The sequence below is a fragment of the Pelobates fuscus genome, chromosome 6, assembly GCF_036172605.1.
Source record: "Pelobates fuscus isolate aPelFus1 chromosome 6, aPelFus1.pri, whole genome shotgun sequence".
Classification (NCBI taxonomy): domain Eukaryota; kingdom Metazoa; phylum Chordata; class Amphibia; order Anura; family Pelobatidae; genus Pelobates; species Pelobates fuscus.
This window is the reverse complement of record NC_086322.1, coordinates 220141774-220168063: the sequence shown is the minus strand read 5'-3', so window position 1 is coordinate 220168063 and position 26290 is coordinate 220141774. Positions and strand designations below refer to the sequence as shown.

The 26290-nt window shown below is 40.9% G+C and overlaps 1 protein-coding gene across 4 annotated transcripts in view; it reads left to right on the top strand.

Annotated features, from left to right (window-relative positions):
- WDFY3 (WD repeat and FYVE domain containing 3) overlaps positions 1 to 26290 on the top strand; it is a 297453-nt gene that overhangs the window by 133579 nt on the left and 137584 nt on the right. For all 4 annotated transcript variants that reach the window (XM_063458757.1, XM_063458760.1, XM_063458758.1 and 1 more), the window contains 3 exons: positions 10862 to 10971; positions 13410 to 13571; positions 25684 to 25876. In XM_063458757.1, the coding sequence (XP_063314827.1) occupies positions 10862 to 10971; positions 13410 to 13571; positions 25684 to 25876 (465 nt within the window). The remainder of the gene's footprint in view (positions 1 to 10861; positions 10972 to 13409; positions 13572 to 25683; positions 25877 to 26290) is intronic.

The following is a 26290-nucleotide window of genomic DNA, read 5'->3' as shown; positions in this document are numbered from 1 at the left end:
CCAGTTCTTTACAACCTATAAAGTGTTTTGAAACTTACTGTGTGTAATAATTTGGAACAGTGCATTGTAAGTTTTTTTATGTTTAAAAAAAATACTGTTATCATTAGGAGGTTTGTTCAATGAAATTTGAATTGTACTCTTAATAGTTGATAACATGAGAATTATGCTGTTATTTACATCAATTATTTAGGTAAATTAAAAAAATATATAATTTGCATAATAATTTGGAACAGGGTGTATTGTAGAAGTGTGATCCTGCCCTTGGCAGGTGTAAATAATTTTCTGTGTATACATCAACTAATAAAGATACTGAGGTTTTAATTATTGTGACTATTGTAAAAAACAGATGCGATAATCTATTATTACATAAGGTAATTCTTGCGCAATATGTCTTTTCAAAGGACTTATTGAGTGTTTTAAGGTTGTCAAGGTTTTATTTATGGCTGCTAGGATATTGCTAATTTGGATCAAAGATTAAACATTTTCAAATAAATTAAACTTGTCTGTTAAAGAGACTCTCCAGTGCCAGGAAAACAATCCGTTTTCCTGGCACTGCGGGTCCCCTCTCCCTCCTAGACAGCCACTAGAGGAGGAGTTAACCCTGCAATGTAATTATTGCAGTTTATGAAAACTGAAATAATTACACTTGCAGGGTTAAGGGTAGTGGGAGTTTGCACCCAGACCACTCCAATGGGCAGAAGTGGTCTGGGTGCCTGGAGTGTCCCTTTAATGGTTAAAATATGATGTGCAGACACTTGTTTTTATTTCGTGATTTCTCAAGTTTAAGAAACATGCCAGGTTAACCCCTCCCCCCTGCAACGAAGAACATAGTTATTTCTAAAGTTTTAATCTTAACTCTTGAAATGTTCAGATGCCAGTCTAATCCAATTTAATCTGTAATTTGTATATTGGATAATAAATTGACTTTTTACTGTGCCATACAGACATTCCTAATGGTGAGTTTATTATTTGTTATTGTTTAAAATTTTACAATTTTAATTGGTTTGCAGAGAATAACATCATATATATATGTATGTATGTATATGTATATATGTGTGTATATATATATATATATATATATATATATACATATACAGTTGCAAGAAAAAGTATGTGAACCCTTTGGAATGATATGGATTTCTGCACAAACTGGTCATAAAATGTGATCTGATCATCATCTAAGTCACAACAATAGACAAGCACAGTCTGCTTAAACTAATAACACACAAAGAATGAAATGTTGCCATGTTTTTATTGAACACACCATGTAAACATTCACAGTGCAGGTGTAAAAAGTATGTGAACCCCTAGACTAATGACATCTCCAAGAGCTAATTGGAGTGAGATGTCAGCCAACTGGAGTTCAATCAATGAGATGAGATTGGAGGTGTTGGTTACAGCTGCCCTGCCCTATAAAACACACACACCAGTTCTGGGTTTGCTTTTCACAAGAAGCATTGCCTGATGTGAATGATGCCTCGCACAAAAGAGCTCTCAGAAGACCTACGATTAAGAATTGTTGACTTGCATTAAGCTGGAAAGGGTTACAAAAGTATCTCCAAAAGCCGTGCTGTTCATCAGTCCACGGTAAGACAAATTGTCTATAAATGGAGAAAGTTCAGCACTGCTGCTACTCTCCCTAGGAGTGGCCGTCCTGTAAAGATGACTGCAAGAGCACAGCGCAGACTGCTCAATGACGTGAAGAAGAATCCTAGAGTGTCAGCTAAAGACTTACAAAAGTCACTGGAGTATGCTAACATCCCTGTTAGCGAATCTACAATACGTAAAACACTAAACAAGAATGGATTTCATGGGAGGATACCACAGAGGAAGCCACTGCTGTCCAAACAAAACATTGCTGCACATTTACAGTTTGCACGAGAGCACCTGGATGTTCCACAGCAGTACTGGCAAAATATTCTGTGGACAGATGAAACCAAATTTGAGTTGTTTGGAAGAAACACACAACACTATGTGTGGCGAAAAAAGAGGCACAGCACACCAACATCAAAACCTCATCCCAAGTGTAAAGTATGGTGGTGGGGGCATCATGGTTCTGGGCTGCTTTGCTGCGTCAGGGCCTGGACAGATTGCTATCATCGAAGGAAAAATGAATTCCCAAGTTTATCAAGACATTTTGCAGGAGAACTTAAGACCAGCTGAAGCTCAACAGAAGATGGGTGTTGCAACAGGACAAAGACTCAAAGCATAGAAGTAAATCAACAGAATGGCTTAAACAGAAGAAAATACGCCTTCTGAAGTGGCCCAGTCAGATTCCTGACCTCAACCCGATTGAGATGCTGTGGCATGACCTCAAGAAAGCGATTCACACCAGACATCCCAAGAATATTGCTGAACTGAAACAGTTCTGTAAAGAGGAATGGTCAAGAATTACTCCTGACCGTTGTGCACGTCTGATCTGCAACTACAGGAAACGTTTGGTTGAAGTTATTATTGCCAAAGGAGGTTCAACCAGTTATTAAATCCAAGGGTTCACATACTTTTTCCACCTGCACTGTGAATGTTTACATGGTGTGTTCAATAAAAACATGGCAACATTTCATTCTTTGTGTGTTATTAGTTTAAGCAGACTGTGATTGTCTATTGCTGTGACTTAGATGATGATCAGATCACATTTTATGACCAATTTGTGCAGAAATCCATATCATTCCAAAGGGTTCACATACTTTTTCTTGCAACTGTATATACCAAAATCTGTAATGCTTGGCACTCCTCCCTCCAGTGGAAATGTCACTGTCAATTTAGGGAGCACTCCAGGTCTTAAAATCGTGGAAAAACGTTAAAATAGGCGGCGGAGCCTAGCGGTGAACCTGGACGGTCGCATACTTGCTCTTCTCCGCTCAAACTTATCGAAAACGCCCAAAAATACCGGCAAAGAGACCTGCAAAAATCCCCAGATCGTACTTCCTGGACCACACAACAGAGTATGGGCCGCAAGAACAAAAAATCTTGGCCAGACAGGAGCCCACAGAGTCGGGATATCGGGGACCTGTTTCGGAGTTCGCAGAGAGCCGCATGGGGCAAAATGGCGCTGGAGGACGACGGAACCTCATACTCCTCGGACGACATGGCTATAACCCCAGCGGACAGGCCAGCTTAGGCGGCGAAACGGTGCAGCACTTCACTGGAAGCTGCTGCTGACAGAGAACCGGTCACAGCAACGCAACTGAAGGAGATGCTAGCAGAACTCCGCGCAAATCTAGCGGGTGACCTGGCCCCCCTCAGAAGGGCCGTGGAACGCACGACCGCACAAATGACCCAAGTAGAGGCTGTACAGAACAAGCACGAGGGTCGGATCACAGCTATGGAAAAGAGCTTTGCAACCCTGGACAAGCACAGAATGCAGATTGACCGCAAGCTGGAAACCCTCGAGGACCAGAGACGCAGGTACAACCTGAAGCTCAGGGGGGTGCCGGACAAAGTGGGCCAGTCGGACTTACCACACTTTATTAGGCGCTTCATTGCGGCCCACCTACCCCTGAAGCAGGCAAAACACCTGAGGTTGGATGGCATGTTCCGCCTCCCTAAGCCAACCAGTGCACCAGTGACCGCCACCCCCGGACCTCATCCTCCAGTTCGGTTCTCTGCAAGACAAAGCAGTGCTACTGGCAGAGGTGAGGGGGAAAACGCCAATTACCTTCGAAGGGGCCTCGCTGCTCCTATTCCCAGATCTCTCGCGGAACACGCTCCTATGGCGCCAATCCTTACGGCCACTACTCCAACACCTCCGGGCAAGCGATGTGCCCTACAGATGGGACCCTTCCCGTACTATCATAATCACGGCCCAAGATAACTCCCTCCGGGCAGAAATGTACCAAGAATTGGAGAGCCACCTACAAACGCTGAACATCCCGATGAACAACAGATTGGAGACCAGCTCCCTGGCACAGGTGGACCCGGCCGCGATAAGGGACTTTATCCCAAGGGCGACGAAACCCTCCTCTTCCACTGGAACGGGGACTTAAGAGTGTGAATATTGAGCCCAAATCGGAGTTCCTCCACTACTCCAGTAACCTGCCGAATGGGTTACTTGCACCAACCCGGTTGACCCTAAAACATTAAGCTGGATTGCCGCTCCCAAAGACTGGTGAACCTTCGTTGTTTGGTTTCTTGTTCTATGTTTTATTTTATTTCATTCTCTTGACTAATACCACTGCATGCCTCTCTTATCCCCACCCACAGTACACACAACTAGCCTGACGGGGCACGGAGCAGGACAGCGGCCCTACAATCCCGCTTAAACTGAGATACCCACGTGGGGCCACACCACTACGCACGCACACGCATGGCAGACCTCATATTTAAGACCGTCCAGCCACCCACTTGCAGTCTACACATATGACATATCCTCCCCCCACCCCCGTCCCTAACTCGGACGGAAGCGCAGATCACCTACATAAGGAAGGGACATGTACCCAAGCCACGGGCCCACCTACCTCCAATACCGGCCACACGATATGCAACCCGGTGGCAACCCATCTCTCTAATGTCAATTAGTCAAGTCTACATCATAAAAAACAAAAAAATAAAAAAAAAACTTCACTCACTGACACCCTAGCAGACAATACGAACACAGACGTAACCCTCTTGTAATATATTATATGTTTATCTTGTTCAATTAACTCTAAAAATGTGCAATGCTTCCCATGCCATAATGCTATTTCTTTCTGTGAATCATCTGGTTTGCTTCAGATGATGTGGCGGAGCAAACTTGCCTGTTCATTATTTGCACAAATAAAATAAAGAATTAAAAAAAAAAAATTGTGGAAAAACGTTAAAATATAAATATATATGTGTATATATATATCGTATAGAGAAAAGCCAGCACTCAAGGACTTTTAAATTGTCAAAAGAAACCTTTTATTCCAATTTGTCTGAAGGTCGACGTTTCAGTCCACTGTTGTGGACTTTCATCAGGACACACTAAAGGTTTCTTTTGACAATTTAAAAGTCCTTGAGTGCTGGCTTTTCTCTATACGCTATACATTTGTGCAGCCGAGCACCGGGCAGACACTTGAGGAAGGCTGGAGTGCAACTCCTATCAATCTTTGTGTGTATATGTATATATATATATATATATATATATATATATATATATATAGGAAACATGGGGGGATGGTTGCACTCACCTAAACATGCTTAAATGGGGTGCTGCTGGGGGCCATATTATACAATAAACAATACACAAGATCCAGCGCACTCTCCCATCCACTAAACAGCAACTTCAATGTTGACAGATTTTATTAGTTTGTAAAAGTTTTTTTTTAAAAAAAAACACCTAATCTAGGCAAAAAAATGGGGATTTAGTTACATTATATGATCATACATTGCATAAGCCTGTACATTGACGTTGTGGCAGGCTTATGCAATGTATGATCATATAATGTAACTAAATCCCCATTTTTTTGCCTAGATTAGGTGTTTTTTAAAAAAAACTTTTACAAACTAATAAAATCTGTCAACATTGAAGTTGCTGTGTATTGTTTATTATATATATATATATATATATATATATATATATATATATATATATATATATATATATATATATATATATATATATATGAGAAAAGAGTAAGCGCTAAATAACAAATGGGCAGCAACCCTATAAGGGAATCCCTCAAACACCCTAGTGTAAAGTATAACAAAAGAAGAAAGAATAGAGAGTAAGGGCTGTGCCAGAGAGACTTAATATATTAATAATAAATAGTCCAAATAAAAAGAGTCTTATCTAAAATGCTCTTATTGGAGACACAGAGTCTATAGGTGCTTGGTCAGGAACAAATGTCCTCGCTGTTCTCCTCCGTGTAGATTAACTCATATGCAAGAGATAAAATAAATCGAGAACCAAATAGTGCAATAAGTCTACTAATAGAGTAAAAATATTAAAAGCTGGTATAAAACTCACATTTGCAAGAGCTATAACTCACTCTAGTGTAAAAGGCGTACAGCGGTACAATCCCCGCTTATGGGATATAGGGTAAACTTCCTCCATCAATGGTATGTTCAACACTCAAAAATAAAAGAGAGACAACCAATAGTGCTCATTGGATAAAATACTGTAAATAAAATATATAAAATGGTACTCACAAGGAAGGAGCAGACCAACTGCTCCTTGAAGATAGCGCTGGTGGTATTATCCCCACCTCGGATTACTTGGAGTCCAGGGTGATAAAAATGCCAGGTAAAAAACAATATAAAGTGTATCAAGAGATAAATGGCACAAATAAAAAGTGACCAAATAATCTTTAATATATTCAAATACACAATAAAAAGATCCACAAACACGTTTCGCCAGTACGGCTTTATCAATATGGAATAAGGACCTGATACCTGGCAAGAGAGAGTTTAAATAGCAATTCAAATCTTTGAAATTGGCGCCAAAATTAGAAACAGACAATCAAAATTTCAGTAATAAACAATCAAGTTTAAACATATAAAAACAAATAATTTCATAATGGACATACAATATAATAGGCTTTATGAACCTTATAAGACTTTGAAACATTGTAAACGAGGGTTATTTTATATAGAAAATAACTTTCTAATGTGGTCATGTGACCGGCATAAAAACCGCATGGTTTGCTGGGACATGTAGTTGATAACAAGATGTCGGCACTGTCGCACTGCGCAGCCGCTGACGTCTAAACCAGTAAGTGGGATTTGGACGTCAGCTCGCATATAATTGCGGCTGACGTCAGAAGGAGGGGGCGTGTATCTACACGACGACGGCGCGCACAAAGCTGCGGCCGTCATCATGGATAATTGGCTGAATCTCGGAGCCGACGGCCCGCACAAAGCTGCGGCCGTCGTCATGGAGATAGAAAAAAAACAAAAAACGTCTGCTCACACAAGGATGTGGCCGGCGTTAGGGAGTGCCTGACACACTGAAAAGTGTCATCAGGCATATTCCCAAATAAAGAAATATCAGAATAACCTAATAATACTGACAAGAGATTAAACCAATATATAAAAAAACACTATATATATATATATATATATATATATATATATATATATATATATATATATATATATATAAAAAAAGCAGCACATATCCCATCTATTAATGGTGCAGAGGATAAAAGAAACATATAGCCCATCTATTTAAAAATACACATTGACATAATAATAAATAAAAACAATGTAAAAGCATATAGTTACAAGAAATTAAACAAATCAAAATCAACATTTAAACCATGGGGTGTGAGAGTTTGGAGTTTGTACACCCATTCCATTTCAGTTTTGCCTAAAATGTTTTTAATATTTCCGCCCCTCCATGGAATAGTACATTTTTATATTCCAATACATTTAAGCATTCTTGGGTCTTTGTTATGTTTAATAAAATGTTTGGATACTGAGTGGTTTAAGTATCCATTTTTTATGTTTCTGCAATGTTCGCTTAATCGCGTTTTTAAGCACCTTGTAGTCATTCCAACATATTGGAGGCCACAGGGGCATTCAATCAGATAGATAACATTTTTCGTTGAACAGTTAATGAAGTCATTAATTTTATAAACCTGATTTGTCATTCTTGAAATAAATTGGGTTACTTTGTGAGGAACAGTGGGATCAGTAGTTCTACAAACTATACACATTTTGCATTTGCAAAAACCTTTGATTTGTGGAAAAAAGGATAATGCATTTATTACTTCTTTGGTAAAATTCTTAGTTGATATTGATTTAAAATGTGGTGCTCCCCTAAATACTATTTATCGGACGTTCTGGTATAATTTTATTAAGTGTGTCGTCTTGTTTCAGAATATGCCAGTGTTTCTTTATAATCTTTTTTCCAGTGCTACTTTTATTATTATAATTAAAAATAGGTAAGGGCATGGGATCGTCAGTATTTTTCAATTTGTATTTTAAAAGTTAATTTCTATCCTTTTTTTGTATATTTTTAAAAGTATTCGTGAGTTCTATTTCAGAATCATTTTTCTCAATAAATGTATCTTTTAAAAGGTCTGCTTGTTTATTAAACTCGCTTATTTCTGAACAATTTCTCCGGAGTCTTAATATTTGGCTCTTCTGAGCACTTTATTTTTATAAAAAAAAAATAAAAAAAATTGAGATCTAAAAAAATTGATTTTGTTCTCTGCTATATTCGTAAGTTAAAATAATACCTTTGTTATTTATATTAAGATTGTTAATAAGAGTTAAGATCATCTTCAGAACCTTCCCAAATAAAAAAACGATCATCAATATATCTAAAAAATGAGACTAGGTTTGCTCTCCAGACGTGATTGTTAAAAATAGCTTCAGATTCCAAGTCCGCCATAAATAGATTAGCGTAACTGGGAGCAAACCTAGTTCCCATGGCATTCCCTCTTTTTTGAAGACAAAAAGAATTTAAAAACCAAAAACAGTTGTTTTTTTAAATAATATTGATGTCTTCTAACATAAAATAAATTTGTATATCAGAATTTTTTCCTTCTTTTGTTAAAATATCTTTAATAGCTTGACAGCCTATATCATGAGTTATAATTGTATATAGTGACTGAACGTCACATGTGACTAATATAAAACTGGGTTTCCATGTAAAATTGTTTAAAAACTTTAGGAGAGCCATGGAGTCTTGAAGATAAGATCTCATAAGTTTAACTGAGGGTTGTAGGAGGGTGTCTATGTATTGCGAGAGATTACATAGGAGGGAGGCTATGCCAGACACAATTGGTCTCCCTGGTGGTATGGTTTCATTTTTATGGATTTTAGGGAGAAAGTATATGACGGGTATTACAGGAAATGTTTTATTTCAAAAGTTGAATTCGTGTTTATTTAAAATCCCTGAATTTAAGCCTTTATTTAAAAATTGGGTTAAAATTGCTTGTATTTGTGCGGTTGGGTCTGATAAAAGTTTTTCATACACATTTGTATCATTTAATTGTCTGTGTGCCTCTTCTATATACATTTGGCTGGATTGTATAACTTTCCCTCCCCATTTATCGGCTGTCTTGATTACAATGTTTTTATCTTCTTGGAGTTCCTTTAGTGCCAATTTCTCTGTATGTGTGAGATTCTGTGGGTCGTATTTGTTATTCTTGATTTTTTCTAAATCTTTTACTACTAGTTTCTCGAATATAGTGAGGGGGGCAGACTTAAAATAGGCAGGGTAGAAAGTAGATTTCTCTCTGAGGTGTGTATCCATTATTTGATGATTATGTGGCAGTGTGAGAGGGGGTGGAATCGGATTTAAAATATTAACATCAAGGAAGGCTTCAAAAGGTTTAAAAGAGTTACCGTATATACTCGAGTATAAGCCGACCCGAATATAAGCCGAGGCCCCTAATTTTACCCAAAAAAACTGGGAAAACGTATTGACTCGAGTATAAGACTAGGGTGGGAAATGCAGCAGCTACTGGTAAATTTCTAAATAAAATTAGATCCTAAAAAAAATTATATTAATTGAATATTTATTTACAGTGTGTGTATGAGTGCAGTGCGTGTATGAGTGCAGTGCGAGTGCAGTGTGTGTGTATGAGTGCAGTGTGTGTGCGTATATATTAATTGAATATTTATTTCCAGTGTGTGTATATAATGAATGCAGTGTGTGTGTGTGAGTGCAGTGTGTATGAGTGCAGTGTGTGTGAGTGCAGTGTGTATGAGTGCAGTGTGTGTGAGTGCAGTGTGTATGAGTGCAGTGTGTGTATGAGTGCAGTGTGTATGAGTGCAGTGTGTGTATGAATGCAGTGTGTGTGAGTGCAGTGTGTGTGAGTGCAGTGTGTGTATATGAATGAAATGTGAGTGTGTGTGAGTGCAGTGTGTGTATGAATGCAGTGTGTGTGAGTGCAGTGTGTGTATATGAATGAAGTGTGAGTGTGTGTGATGCAGTGTGTGTTTGTGTATGTGTTGGTGGTCATTTAATATATTATAAATTATTATTATTTTTTTTTTATATATTATTATTTTTTTTTTAATTATTATTTATTACCGGTAGTTGGAGCAAATTTAAGACCTTTACTTAAAACTGATATCTGTGCACTAGTTAAGATTTTTTGTGAAAGGTTAAAAATGCCACTATTAGTATTATCTTGAATAGTTATTGTCTTTCTAATCTTTCTCTTTTGTTTGCGCCTGCCGCTTCTTCTTCATCTAAATTTAAAATCCTTTTTGGTGACCGTGGGGGGTATGGGGTATATATATTGTTAAACTCAATAAATATATATATATATATATATATATATATATATATATATATATATCACAAAATACCAGAGTATTGCAGTATGCATTGATACCTTTTTTTTTTTTTATATTGGACTAACCTAATATTTCAGTTTTCGAGAGTTTTCCTCTCTTCCTCAGGTCTGAAGCAATACTGATCAATTGATTGAGTTTAACAGTTAAAAGAAGAAGAAGAAGGGGAGGTGGGGTGAGTTCGGTGTCATAAATAGCAGAAGATGTGCCTGAAAGTCAGACCTGAGTAAGAGGGGAAAACTCTCGAAAGCTTGTCTTTGAAATATTATCTTAGTCTAATAAAAAAAGGTATCATTGCATACTGCAATACTCTGGTATTTTGGCATCTTGTCTACTGGACTAATATGGCTAATCCAATCTACACTATATAATCCAATCTAATATTAATAAATCTATATATATATTATAGAGTGACACAGTTCTATATAGTTTAATTTATTCATATCAAAACAAAGTGTATATCCATAACACCGTATATATTTTATCCTGTTTTGCTCTTCAAAGACAGAAAATAAAATATTCAAAACACTCTGTTCCTCTAAACTGATGTATCAAAACTGGTTACCAAGTAGTTTTTCTTTTAGAATTATGTTTCAAAGTGTGCATTAACCTGGCATAACCTTTCTTCTTGTATCTGTTTTTCCAGAGGCTGCTAGCCGGGCCATTGTCCAATTTTTGGAGATCAACCAGAGTGAAGAGACGAGCAGGGGCTGGATGCTTCTAACAGTCATTAACCTGCTGGCATCATCTGGCCAGGTTTGTATTTATCTTACGCACCTTTTGTTCTGTGAATGATTGCCCACATCTTTATTTTCTAATAATCTGTCATTTTTTAATCTAGATGAGTATATTTGCTGAGTTCCATTCGTCTATTTTAATGTTCTGATAACAGGGCAAGTGTAAAGGACATCCTATTTAAGCACAATTTGGCATAAACTGCAGCTTGTTTATTTGGGGACTTGAATTAATCAAAATTTCTGGAATTTGTATCTGAGCCCTTATTTGATTATGCACTAATAGAGGAGTTTTGCTGGTGTATGCCGCGAGATATAGAAAATTAATGGGTCACAAACCAAGTTGATGGTGACAAAATGCACAATAATAATGTACATTAATAAGTCTTGTAAGGCAAGATTGTTTGTCAACCAGCAAATGTCCTACTGCATATGGACAACCTCCAATTTCTTGTCATTTAGAGAATTCCATAATTTTAACTTATATCTCTTCTAGCCATGGCTCCTTGTGATTGGATAATGACAACGCTCTACTGTAGGTCTTGCAACAAGAGGCATCCCTAACTGTTCTAGATGTAAAGCTCCCATGATGCTTTGTCAGCCTAAGGACTAGAAAAGTATCATAGAAGCTGGAGTCCAGCAACACTTGGGGTTCCTTTTATGTCCACCCTGATCTACTGTATGTTACAAAGCATGTCCCTATATTTGAACCTTATCAGAAATAGATCTTGAGTCTGTTCATTTCCTCCCAGTTTGCCTAAGTTATAATTTACTGCACTGTTAAAGGAACACTATAGCGTTAGGAAAACAAATATGTATTCCTAATGCTATAGAGCTCTAGTCACCTAAACGGTGACTAGGGCCCCTTCTGTGGCGAATAAAAGGATAATTAACCATTTATTTGCTTACCTTAATCCGGCGCTGGTGACCTCTCCTCCTCCATCGGCGTCCGCCCCTGAGTGGAGCCGCATGCACTGCCAAAGGTGTGCATGCATTCAAACCCGCCCATAGCAAAGCATTACTCAATGCTTTCCTATGGGGACCTTTTTTGATGCTGGAGGTCCGCGAGGACGTCCAGCGTCAAATAAGTGCAATTTACTCTGTGTAAATCGCGGAAGCGCCTCTAGTGACTGTCAGGGAGACAGCCACTAGAGGCTGGATTAACACTTTCTCTGAAACTATGTTTTCAACTGCAGGGTTAAAACTATGGGGACCTGACACCCAGACTGCTTCATTGAGCTGAAGTGGTCTGGGTGCCTATAGTGGTCAGTAAAAATAAAACTTGGTAAAATACTAAAATATTTACATTTTGTTTTTTCACCTGTGCAGAAGTTGCCATAGTATTTCCTTCTGCAGTTGATATACAGCTAGGTTAACCACAGGTAAATAAACTATAATGATTCATGCTGTTGTGTGATCAGGCACACATAAAGTGCACAATTATATCGCTTCAGTAAGTTTGTAAGTTGCTTTTAGCTTGCATTTGAAATAAATTGCTTCTTGGCTTGTGATTGCACTGTACGTCAATGTTCTAGCTGGCCACCTTTCTTCCTGTCGATTTGATTACTGTATGCAAAGTCAAGTGGTTAATTATGTTGGGAGTATAAACTATAGCAAAAAACAACAACAAACCCCCCCCCCCCCAAAAAAAAACACTCCTTTTTTGGAAAGGTAAAAATAATATACAAATGGGTAACTTCAAGGCACCCAGAGCATTTCACTTCGTTGTTGTCTTGGTGCAGTGTCCCTGGTCCCGTAACCCTGCAATGCAGTGTTTAGAGAAACTACCAGACAGCCACTTACTGCAGTTTCACAGAGTTTGACTCTGTGAAAAGATGCTGGACGTCCTCACGCTGTGCCTGAGGATGTCGAGGGTGATGAAATATATCATAGGAAAGCAATGAGCCAATACATTCCTGTGGGATAAGTCTGATACATGCACGGCTGACATCGCAGGGGGAGAAGCCTGACTGACTGAACCCTTTATCCAAGGGGGGGGGGGGGGGGGGCAGAGGGGGGGGGGGCGACGGAGGCAGAGAGACACTGGGATTCTATAGGCTTGGAAATACAGCTTTGTATTCCTAACACTATAGTGTTCCTTTCATTACATGTAGTGTGAGTAGTTTTCAGTGTAGAAGCTGTAAAGTCTTGGTGATTAAACTCTGCATTTATACTATAACCTGGAAATATGTAGTCTACAAGTTGTTAGACTGAAAATTAAAAATAAAAACTTTTTTTGTAGAATTGCATATCCAACCGATTTAGTGGTGTTGTTCATGAAGAGAGCTAGCATTGATCTTGACTTTGTTGGTAATACACCACAGTCAGTACTTTGTATTGGTAAATATACCTCTGCATGGAAGGAATGCGATGGTTTATGTTTCTGATTCTGATCTTGGATATAATTGTTTGTGGTTTGCTTAGGTTTGCATATCTCTGTTTGTTTCTCCTCTGTTTTAGAAAACTGTGGACTGCATGACAACGATGTCTGTGCCTTCCACACTCATTAAATGCCTGTACCTGTTTTTTGACCTTCCGCACGTGCCTGAGATCCCTGGAGGAGCAGATAACGAGCTGCCCCTTGCCGAACGCAGAGCATTGCTTCAGAAAGTCTTTGTACAGGTAAGTGATATTTGTGTACACTGTATCTGATTATCTAGTTCAGGAGTAGATAACCTTCGGCCCTCCAGATGTTGTGGACTACATCCTCCATAATGCTCTTACAGCCGTAAAACTGGCAAAGAATCAAGGGAGATGTAGTCTACAACATCTGGAGTGCTTAAGATTGCCTACTTCGTATCTAGTCCGTGTTTGAGCAGTTCTTGTTAGTTGTGCTCATTACACTGTTATTGTGGTTTAGATACCTGTGTGCTCTCACTCAAGTTTGCTAACTTGAAACTAGTTTAAGGCAAATTATTTAGACTAACAAAACAATTTACATATTGTCAGTGTGTATATATATATACTGTCAAACTACGAACACTCACTATATATATATATATATATAGTGAGTGTTAGTAGTTTGTGAGTGTGAGTGTTAGTAGTTTGACAGGTGAAACTGTGTTCTATAGCTTGTGGGGGGGAGGGGGGTAGGGGAGTGAGTTCACTTGAGTCCTTGCTGTAGTTGAGTAGGTCAGGTAGGCCAAAGACCCCGCTTTGTTAAGTTGGGTCGGGATCGCAAAGCTCCGTCTCACCTGTTGACCCCGCCAGACATATTGAGTGAAGATTTTGCGTATTGAGGAAAAGAACCCCATGGGTATATCGGTTGGTATGGTCTGAAGGAGGTACAGTAATCTGGGTAAAACATTCATTTTAAGGACACTTATCCTTCCTAGCCATGTGATGTGAGTTAGTGTCCACTTTTGTAAGACTCTTTGCACTCGCTCCAGAAATGGTGTGAAGTTGAGGCGGAACAGTTCAGAGAGTTTCGCTGGCATCCATATTACCAGGTATTTTAAGGCCTCTGTGCACCATCGGAATGGGAATGCGGTGCATAATGCTTGTGTCCAGGTTTGGTTGCACCCGATGTTGAGGATTTTGTGTAATTTATCTTTAGGTTGGATAGTTGGTGATACGTTTCAAATTCTAGCATGATCTCTTTCAGTGATGTTTGTGGGTTCGTGACCTAGAAAAGAAGGTCATCCGCGTAAGCCGAAATTTTGCTTTCTCCCAGTCTTCCTATTATGCCCTCCACCCGAGTGTGGCTTCTTATCACGTTGAATGGTTCCAGGCTGATGACAAATAGAAGAGGTGATAAGGGGCATCCTTGCCGGATTCCGTTTTGGATATTGAACGGTTGGGACAGGATTCCGTTGACATTCACCCTTTCTGCCGGTGTAGTGTAGAGGACCTGTATCCATGATTGCATGTGAGGTCTGAATCCTGCCTGACGAAGCGCCGCCATGAGGGAGGACCAATCCACCCTGTTGAACGCCTTCTCTGAATCCGTACATATTCGTAGTGAGGGGGTTGAGTGTATCTTGGCTGCGTGTACCAGGTTGATCACCTTAACCGTGTTGTCCCGTGCCTCCCGGCCTCTCACAAATCCCACCTGGTCTGGGTGTATGATCTTCGGTAGGAAGTGTTGGATGCGGAGAGCCGGTATCTTTGTGAAGAGCTTGAAGTCTGCTTGTAGCTAGAACATGCCATGGGGTCCTTTCCCTCCTTCAGCAGGGCCACTATGTGTGCCATTACCATATTGGGATCTAATGATCCCCTGTTGCTAACTGAATTTAAGATTTTCAAGAAATGCGGTGCGAATATCTTGGCGTATGTCCTGTAATATTGTATTGTGAAGCCATCTGGCCCCAAAGTCTTGCCCGTTTTTGCAAATTTCATGGCCAGTTTGAGCTCTCCCATGGTGATGCATGCTTCCATAGCCTCTCTCGCTTCTGCACTTAGCTTTGAGGTGATGTGTCGGGTAGTGTATGCTATTCTTCTATCCTGTAGTGTGGAAGTGGCGATCTTGGCTTCCTCTTGCGTTAGGGTTAGATTATATAGAGAGGTGTAGTATTGTCTGAAGCCTTCTGCTATGTCCTTTGGTGTCAGGTGTAATGTGTCGTCATGGTTCAGTTTTTGTACGAATCATTTTTGCTGCTTGGCTCTCAGTGCTCTGACTAGCATTTTGCTGCATTTGTTTCCAGACTCATAGAATGATTTCTTGTCGAGCTGAAGTTGGAATTGGATCTTGGACGTTGGGCATGTGTGGAGTTTCGCCCTGGCCAATGCCAGTTGTTTGTATGTCTCCTCATCTAGCCTGGCTTTATGGAGAGTTTCAAGTGACGATATTTGCGTGACCAGTTCAGCTGTCTCTTCAGCACATAGTTTTTTTTCTGGTGCGACCCGTGCTTTTGTTTAGGAGGCCCCTGATGGAACATTTGTGGGCTTCCCAGACCGATGCTGTGTAAGCGTCTGTAGTGGCATTGGTCAGGAAGAACTGTTCTATATTAGCGAGAATGTCCGCTTTAATAGTGGAATTTTCCAGCAATGCCTTATTTAGTCTCCATATCCCCTGCTTTTGTATGGGGCCTGGTGGTCTGATGGACACAATCACTGGCACATCATCAGGGCTATGCTTGTCGAGACGAGGTCGTCCAAATTGTGATGTTACGTGAAGAAGTAATCTAGGTGATTATTTGTGCACCGTCAAATAAAAGGTGTAATCTCTGTCTGCGTAGTGTAGCGTACGCCAGCAGTCTGACAGCTGGTGTTCATGTAAGAGGGCCCTAATGCCCCTTGCGACATGTTCTGGGAGCATTGTTGTTCCAGTCTTTGGGTTCATGGGGGCATTAAAATCTCCTCCCATCACTATTGTGCCCTCGCCGAAGGAGTCTAGGGCGTTAAGTGTGTTCCTAAAAAATTGTTTGTGTCCTTTGTTTGGGAGGTATATGTTTGCGAAGGTAAACTGTGTATCGTGACTCTTCCCCTTAATGAAGAGAAATTTGCCTCTGGAAGGGGATGTCTGCCGAGAAGAGGATTGCCACTCCCTTGGACTTTGAGACTGGGTTGTTAGCAAAAAAAAAAGCCCATCTGGTAGTATTTGTTAGAAAACTTTGATGCTTGAGTTGATAAAAATGGGTTTCTGCTCGTAATTCCCGGTGGGGGAGATGGATGGGAAGGGGGGAAGCAGGGAAGATGGAGAGGTCGTGACGGGGTGTAGGCCGGGAGGCTGGCCCTAGGGGAAAGGGGTAGTAGGGTGTCGCAGTAGGCGACCAAATTAGGGGCAATTTGCCTCTGGGCCGAAGCTAAAGCCAAGAAGGACTTTGTTGATGTCCAGGGCCACAGAATTTTGGCAGTAAGCCCGTGGGGCGGTTTGTAAGTCTCCTAGAACTGTGTCGTACCGTTCCTGCTGCCCTGGTCTGAAAGTCATTCTATGGTCAGTCCGTGGGTGTTGTAGTTGGGTCCGTTTTTGGCTGGGCTTTGGTTCTCTGAGCTGTAGTGCCACGGTGAGGAGAAGCTATGTAGTTGTGTGTACATGTTCCCCCTACTTTGACGTCTCAGTACTGAGTCATTCGTTCTGTCGTCCTGTGTCGTCTCCCCTGGGTCCTGTACCTTGTAATACTTTAAAAACTTTTAACAACATGTGGTAACTTAGGTGGGCCCAATGGGGAACTTGTCAGTGCGGCTCGTAGAGTAGTGACATTGTAATTGGTCATCTGTATATGTAGAAGTAACCTTTAGTAGTATTATAAGCCTAAGAGAAAACTGTTGACTCTTTGCGTCCCCTGTGTCCTACTCTCTCCCCCCTCCCCCCCCTTTGCACAATTTGGTAAGGGTTACAGCTTTTCCCCACCCCTCCCCCACCTCTGTGTGCTCCCTTAGTGTTAACAAAGCCTTTTTAACCCCCCTCCCCCGTGCCCTACCCCCTTGGTGCAATATGACGTGTACATTTCCCCAGCCATAAAATCGGTTAGTTGGCTTCTTTTCTTCCATTGTGGATTATAAATCCACTCATAATGTGCGTTATGACTCCTCCCTGCCCCCTTCCTCTCCCCTCTCCTTTGTTTTCCCCTATTGATAACTTGGCCTTTTTAAATTCCTCCCCCGTAACTTCCTCTTAGTACAGTGGGGCATGTATACATTTCACAAGCCTTGTGTTCAGGCAGTTAACGTTTCTGCGCCCTTTGTAGTATACGATTGGTGGCTTACGTGTCTTGCGGCTTTCATGTGTGCGTGGAGGTGAGAGAAATCCGAATGTAAAAAAAAAGTGCAGGTCGTCAACTTTAGTCTTAAGCGTCCATTCTTGATGTCTTCTCTCTTCTGTGCTTATTCCTCCGGTCTAGCTTGTGACATTGAGGTTATGTTGCGCTCCGGATCTCCCTCCGCCAGAAATCTACAGCTAGCCAGCTGGCCTATATTTCTTTTGTTCAGTGGACATGTAATCCAATCTGACACATGTATGGATGGTATGCCCAGTGCTTCCATGAATGCTGGAACATCTCCAGGGATCCGGATGGTTGCTTCCGTGTTTCCCCTGTGTGCTGCCAGGGCAAAAGGGAACATCCACCGGTACCTGATCTGTTCATGCTGCAGCGCTGTTGTGATAGGCCTCAGAGCCCGTCTGGATTGTAGCATCATGTGGGATAGATCATTGTATAGTTCCACCTGTTGGCCTTCAAATCTCCAGGCCCTCTCCGTTCTCGTAGCATGATCTCCGCTTTCAGCTGGTACTCCTGTACCCGGCAAATTACATCCCTAGGCGGGATCCCTAAGGAGGCGGTTGTGGACGTAGCGCCCTGTGTGCTCTGTCCTTAGTGACTCGTGCTTCGGGTGGTCTGCCCAGGATTTTGTTGGAGAGGCGCATGAGTTGTGCTTGTAAGTTCTCTGGTTTTGGGGACTCCTGCAGGCCCCGCACACGAATATTGTGTCTGCGGTTTTTATTATCAAGGTCTTCGACGTGAAGCCTCATATCAGCTATCTGTGCCGTGTGTCTGTATAGAGTGACTGTATCAAGGCCTCCTTCTCCCGGCCTCCTGTCTTCCAGGGCGGTGACTCTGGTCTCCAAGGCAGTGAGGGATGCCTTAACAGAGGAGATCTCTGTGTGACTTTGGCCTCCACTATCAGGTGCTGAAAGTCCTCTTTTTTTTTTTTTTTTTTCTTCCTCCAACGTTCCTTCCTCCAACATTGCCAAGACTGGTGATGCCGGCGCCATATTGGAGTCCTCAAGGTGCGCTGCTAGGGAGTGTAGGTAACTCCGAATAGACGATGATGGGGGCTCCCCCTGGGTTCTAGGGGTCGAAGGGGTCATTTAGGCTTTTTTTTTTATTGCGGCCCATGGATGCCATGAATTGCGGTAAGTACAGTTTATCGAGCCGTCAGGGACGGAGCCACAGACTTTAGCGGCCATCTCCAATCAGCGTCAGGCCACACCTCGTGAATTTATTTTTCCATAGCATTAGCAGCAGTAATTGATGGGGTGCATCAATTCATTCTAGCTTCATTGTAGAGAAGTGTCTGTCAATTGTATCTTCCAATTGTATCCAAAACGAAACTGTACTGTCGGTTTTATTCAAAAGGCTAGTTGTATAATTATTTTTTCAAAGTGGTTGTAGAGACGACCATGTATATATCTGTTGAAAAAGATACTCTTGGTACAAATAGAGATGGATAGTTACCACTGAACTTTTCTGCTTTGTCTCTTTGATGTGCAAGAGAGAACGATTCTGGCCTAGTGGACTGGCGGAATCACAAGCTTTAATGGCATGACATATACTGAGATTGAATGAGAGATCTGGCAAATGTTTTTTTCTGGTGTATTTTTGCTGCTTTTCTGGAAGAAACGTTTTTTTGATATAATTTGTCCAGAGACCCAAGAAAAACAAGAGTGCCGATAAGAGGTTTGCTATTTTCTTCCAGAAGGAAGAAGATACTTTTTTTTTTTTCAAATGCTTAGAAATAAATGGGATCCTCTTTCTAGGTCAATGAGACAGTTCTCCTTGTTTTCACATCTGAATATCCATTTCTGGGAATTTAGACTCTTCATGTTACTTCTTGTAACAATGAGATCCACTACTGAAACATCCAAAGGTGTCAATCCTCCTGAACATGGAGTTTGAGAGGAACTATTTTGACTTACTCCATTTACACCTGCTTAGATAATTTGCAAACTGATTATTTATCCCGTAGGCGTGGATTGCTAAGGAGGCCCAGCATGGCAGAAAACTAAAAAGCCTTCTTTGAGAAAGTGAGAGGCAATAACAATCCATTGGACTACTGCCTGACACTTCTCCATGCTGAAGCTTGGAAAACTTGATGCTTCTCATAAACAAGCATGGTGTTCAAACGGTGAACATGAAGAAATATTTCTTCCTGACCCATATTCTCTAAATGTGACCATAATGAGACCAATAAATTGAAGCCCCTTCCAAAAATATTCTTTTGTGCGTAAATGCCTGGTTACAAATTGGCATCACCCATAGAAATGTTTGGTATGTGTCAGTTGGTGAGTGACAGCTAATCACCGTGGAGACTGCAGTGAAATTGATATAGACAGATCTGGAAAATAATGCACCATCTTGGTATTTAGGGGGGAAAAGTAACTTTTATGAACATATGTAAAAGTCAGAAATTCTCTTTTTCTGATTTTCTAGGTCCAATGCAAATGTCCAGCACTGGGTTTAGAGTACGCAGTGCTGTTGCTTTCCAAAGTGGAGAGGGGGATGTGGAATGGGAGGTGAAGGGGAAGGTGCAGGGTAGAAAAGTACATAATGAATCCCTTGGGCAGTGCCAGAGAGGCAGACTAAATATAAATATTTACCACAAAGGATACATTGTACCACCCAAAGTACAAAAAACGAAAAGTATAATGTAAAGTGCATCTCAGTGCTACCATTTTAGTTAAAGGAACACTATAGCAGTAGGAATACAAATATGTATTCCTAACACCATAGTGCCCTTTCCCTAGCTCTAAATAGCCCCCCCCCCCCTCCTTCCCACCCCTAACCAGAAATTAAAAAAATAAATTGCTTACCTTATTCAAAGCTCGGTGTTTGTGTGCTGATTCATTCATGGGGTAAAAAAATGAATGAAACTTCATGGCAAGCTAAGAGAGTCGGTGCTGGGGATTTTATTAACATGACGAAAATAAATACCGTATTTATCGGCGTATAACACGCGCCGGCGTATAACACGCACCTCATTTTCAGAAGGAAATTCCAGGAAATTTCCACCCCTCCCATAGTGTTCCCCCCACTTTCCATAGTATTTTCCCCCCCTCCCATAGTATTCTCCCCCCCCTCCCATAGTATTCTCCCCCCCCTCCCATAGTATTCTCCCCCCCTCCCATAGTATTCTCCCCCCTCATCCTATAGTGTTCCCCCCCTTCCATAGTATTCTCCCCCCTCCCATAGTATTCTCCCCCCTCCCATAGTGTTCCCCCCTCATCCCATAGTGTTCCCCCCCCTTCCATAGTATTCTCCCCCCCCTCCCATAGTATTCTCCCCCCCCTCCCATAGTATGTCCCCCCTCCCATAGTGCCCCTCCCATAGTGTCCCCCCCCCCTCCCATAGTGTCCCCTAGTGCACTTTCCCTCTGTCCCATATTTACTTACCTGTCTTGAAGCGTGGGCCGGCTTCACAGCGCGCACCGCGGTACTGGAACTTAAATTTCAGGTTCCGGTTTCTGGCAGGACTGAAAGGAAGTGTGCACACTATTGTGTGCACACTTCCTTTCAGTCCCGCCGGCACTGGAACTTAAATTTCAGGTTCCGGTTTCCGGCGGGACTGAAAGGAAGTGTGCACACAATAGTGTGCACACTTCCTTTCAGTCCCGCCGGAAACCGGAACCTGAAATTAAAGTTCCAGTACCGCGGTGCGCGCTGTGAAGCCGGCCCACGCTTCAAGACAGGTAAGTAAATGTGGAATATCGGTGTATAACACGCACCCATGATTTTCTCCCTATTTTCAGGGAGAAAAAGTGCGTGTTATACGCCGATAAATACGGTAAATAAAACTTTTGCAGCTGCTTAACTGCATATGCCATAACCTCTGCTGCATCAAATATGTTGGTACCTGCTTGCAAGTTAATTTTGCTTCCCTATCGCATCAACCAGATGTTTCCAGCTACTTTAAAAAAAAAAAAAAAAAATATCCAGGATGATGTACTTTGCAGAGATTTTGCCGTCTTGAAATGTGTTACATTCAGCATTTTTGCATTGCAGTCCATTGTTAATCCATATGTATTTGGATTGTAGATAATTAAAATAGAATACACAGTAGGACACACTTATATTGAAAAAAAACTTAAGACCTTTCCTTTAAGAACTCTAAATGCATTCAGAGCAAGGCAGAATGACCCAGAGCCAGCCTATGTAGACACACAAAGGATGGTGAGTATACAAATAGAAATAAAATAAAGTGAGCTACAAAATAAGTATATTATACAATTACAGATAATAAACAATCAAAATGGGAGCCCAAATGATGATTCTTGTAATGTGCCTACTGATCTTTATGTTCAGTAAGTATTTTATTTTTATTCTTTTTTTTTTTATTGAATTTTTGTTCACCTTGTTTCTTCTTTTAAGTTGCTTACAGAAAGCACTGTATTTTTTTATTATTTTTTTTATTTTTTCCCTTCAGATCAACCATCGTTATTTCAAGGATTTGAGAACCTCTAGCCTATAATATGTTTCATGGACATTTGTGCTATTTATTATTTGTAATTTTTTTGGTTTACTTATTTTTTTATATTTTTTTCTGTTTGTATACTTCCCTTCTTTTGTGTGTGTTTTTACGCTCTGGGCCATTCTACCTTCCTCTGAATTTCATTTAGAGTTTTAGGAGAACAGTTTAAAAATATATATATATATATACAGGGCCGTCTTTAATATGGATTGGACCCTGGGCAAACATTTGCTTGGGCCCCCCACCCCAATGCAGAGGCGGATGTAAAGTAGAGAGGGCTCTGGTGCATGAATTATTTTGGGCATCTGTCATGCAACTCCAACAATGCTTTGACAGCTGGGGCGCTACCATTTTCCCATGCATGCAGGGTTGTATTTAGCACTGAGAAGTATTTGTGTGTAAGCATGTTTTTGTATGGAGTATGTTTGTGTGAATGTAGAGGTGTGTTTGTATGTGGAGATGGCATTTAAATGCAAGTATGCATTTATGTGTAGTGTTGGTTTATGAATACACTGGTGTGTTTATATATAATTTTGTTGTTTAAAAAAAGAGGTGTGTTTATATGTAGTGTTGAAGTTTGAATGCAGGTGTGTATTTGCGTGTAGTGTTGAATGCTGAGATGTATGCACAAATACACATGCACTGTCACAAACACACACACACACACACACACACACTGTGATACACATACACACACAGAAACACTTGCAGATACACAGATATACACAATCATACAGATGCAGCTATACAGACACATTTACACACACTGACACACACACATACAGACACACAACCTGGCACACATGCAGACACACAGATGCACACACACGCAGATACACTGACAATCTACAGATACACAGACACACACAATGACAACATACAGACACACAGATACATAACCTGACAAATGCAGATACAAACACTGACACACATGCAGATACACACCGTGGCTACATACAGATACATGCACATGTATACACACTGGCACACACACAGATACTTACATACTGACAACATACAGATACACACTGACACACACAGACACACTGACACTGTGACAGACAGACATACTGACACAGACATACTGACTGGCACACCGACATACATACTGACACACACACAGACATACTGACACACACACAGACATACAAACTGACACACAGACATATACTGACTGACACATACATACTGACACACACACATTCTGACACACAGACAGACATACTGACACACAGACAGACATACCGACACACAAACATACCGACACACAAACATACCGACACACAGACAAACATACCGACACACAGACAAACATACCGACACACAGACAAACATACCGACACACACACAAACATACCGACACACACACACACACACACACACACAGACATACTGACACACACACACACAGACATACTGACACACACACACACAGACATACTGACACACACACACACAGACATACTGACACACACACTGACACACACAGACAGACATACTGACACACACACTGACACACACAGACAGACATACTGACACACAGACAAACATACTGACACACAGACAAACATACTGACACACACACACACATACATACTGACACACAGACAGACATACTGACACACACAGACAGACACTCTTCAGTTTCCTACCTTTGAAAGAGGCTTCCTTCCCTGGGGTCCAGTGTGCTGGCTGGGGTAGTTGGGAGTTGGGGGTCTGGCTCTCCTTCCTCCCCTCACTGGATGCTGGCTCAGCAGCCTCCCGCGCGGCCCGATGTCTTTGAGGTGGGAGGAAGTGATTCGCGGACGTCACTTCCTCCCATGCAGCCGTTAAGCAAGGGCCCGGTCGCGCTGTTAAAGGGCCACAGCGCCGACCGGGCCCCTGCTGGAACATGCTCACTAGGTGGCCCTAAGGGTATGGGCCACCCGTTGGGCCCCCTTAGTGTGCGGGTCCCGGTGCAGCTGCAATACTAGCACCGCGGGCCCATTAGGTAGGGAAATATTTAAAAAAAAAATAATAATTGTATTGCAGGCGACGGGGCAGCTGCTTTGGGCCCCCCATGAGTAACTGGGTCCAGGGCAGCTGCCCCGTTTGCCCCTCCTTAAAGACGGCCCTGTATATATATATATATATATATATATATATATATATATATAATTATTTGTACATTTGATGTTTTGTGTGGTTACTCTGTTTGCCCATAGAACCTTTTTCAGTGGATTCATTTTTGTTTTTACAGTAGCACAATTTCAGTAATATTCCATACTGTAGCTGAGTGATTTCCTTCCCTGTTTCTAGTAGGGTTGATTATACACACTTATATTAGTCATGAAACTGAAACATATGCCACAACCATACATTTAAAGGGGCAGAACACAAATGCAGATTTGTATTTTTTATGATATCTTGTAAATCACTTCCTTCTGTTCTCCCACTAATTGCCATGGAAGTGATTTAGCTTGGTAGTAATTGTAGAAGGGGTACTACAAATACCAAGTGAGTTGCATTACAGCATACATTCATACTGCATCTGCAACAGAAATCATTATACACGCTTCTAGTCTTTGCAATAGTTATTTCCATCTGGCGTCGGCCACTATCGATCTGTTTAATATCCCCACTGCAATTTCTTAATAGAATATTTGATAAGCCATCTGCTTCAATGATTATTCCCAGACTAAATGAGACCTCCTAGTTTAGAAACTTCATCTTCATTACATTCTATGTCGGTACACTGCACTTTTCCACATGCCTACTATTATAAGAAGATATTATATGAAACTTGAAAAATCATCAAGTTCCTTAAAGGGAAAGTTATGTACCAAAACACATTGTGTGTGTGTTTTTATATATGTACATGTATGCATATAAAATTAAGCACCATTGTAAATATTGTATTTCACATCATGTAAATTGCAAACAATGCTAAATATATATTTACTTAAAGGGTTACTTATTGCATCATGGCTTCTACAGCCCACTGTAGAGGTTATGGTGTTGGGAGTACCCTGGTGGCATTCCTCGATAATGGTACAAACTGTATTGCAACCGTTTACCTTCTACCTGAGTCCCGCCAACCTCTGAGGCTCCAGTGATGGTGTCTTAAATGCATCTGCAGACCTGCCACCTATTCGTTGGATGAGTGTCCGCTCTCAGTCAATGAATGAGTGTCTGTGCAAATAAATATACACAGATTTGACATTAACCAACCCAGAACTCTTTGACACTGGAGTTACACCTCTGGCAGGTAACCTAAATATCTATGTAAACACAAAAAGAATTCAGCGCTAGTAATCACAAAATTAGTCAAGGTAGGCAGCAACCCAAATGAAGTGGATAAATACAGATGGGGAAAAAGATATGAAAGGGCTGCGCCAAATGAGGGTAGATAGTCCAGTAAAATATTGCTAGGGTGCTGCCAGCATAACAGCAACTATCTGACTCCATTTGACCTGGTTTAAAAGGTTGACCCATGACCCATTAGCTGTATTCTAAAACAACTAGCATTCTATACCTCTGTTACTTATTGGATATTTACAGTTATTAATGCTGTATAGATTATGTGTTTTTTTCCTGTTTGTATAGCCCTGTCTATTTTGTTTTTATTGTAGATACTCGTAAAGTTGTGCAACTATGTTTCTCCAGCCGAGGAGCTGGCACAGAAAGATGACCTCCAGCTCCTGTTCAGTGCAATAACATCCTGGTGCCCTCCTTACAACCTTCCCTGGAGGAAGAGTGCAGGAGAAGTACTGATGACAATATCGCGACATGGGCTTAGCCTGAATGTGGTAAAATATATACATGGTGAGTGTGAGCATTTTGTATGAATTATTGGTAGAGTACATAAATAATAAGAGGCAAACGGGTTCTCAGGTCAGTACTCCTTGCTTGACCAGGAGCTGGCTGATCAGTAAATGCTTATTTAGTGTAAGGCAGAATAGAATAACAAATGGTCCAGTGCCATGCTAGCAGCCATGAGTGCTTTCCATGTTTTTTATTTTTATATTTTCATATTTTCAACTTGTGTTCTGAGTAGTTTGCTCTCAATAGTTTAATTCCCTTACTGTATATCAAGACAGTTTTTTTTTTGTTTGGATTTGTTTTTATTTAATTTTGATATAAATTAATTTTTAGGGTTAGTGTTATATAGAATGTCTTTGAAAGTGTGTCTCTGTCAAGCCCTATTGTTGCATTTACCCCTACATTTAAAAAAAAAAA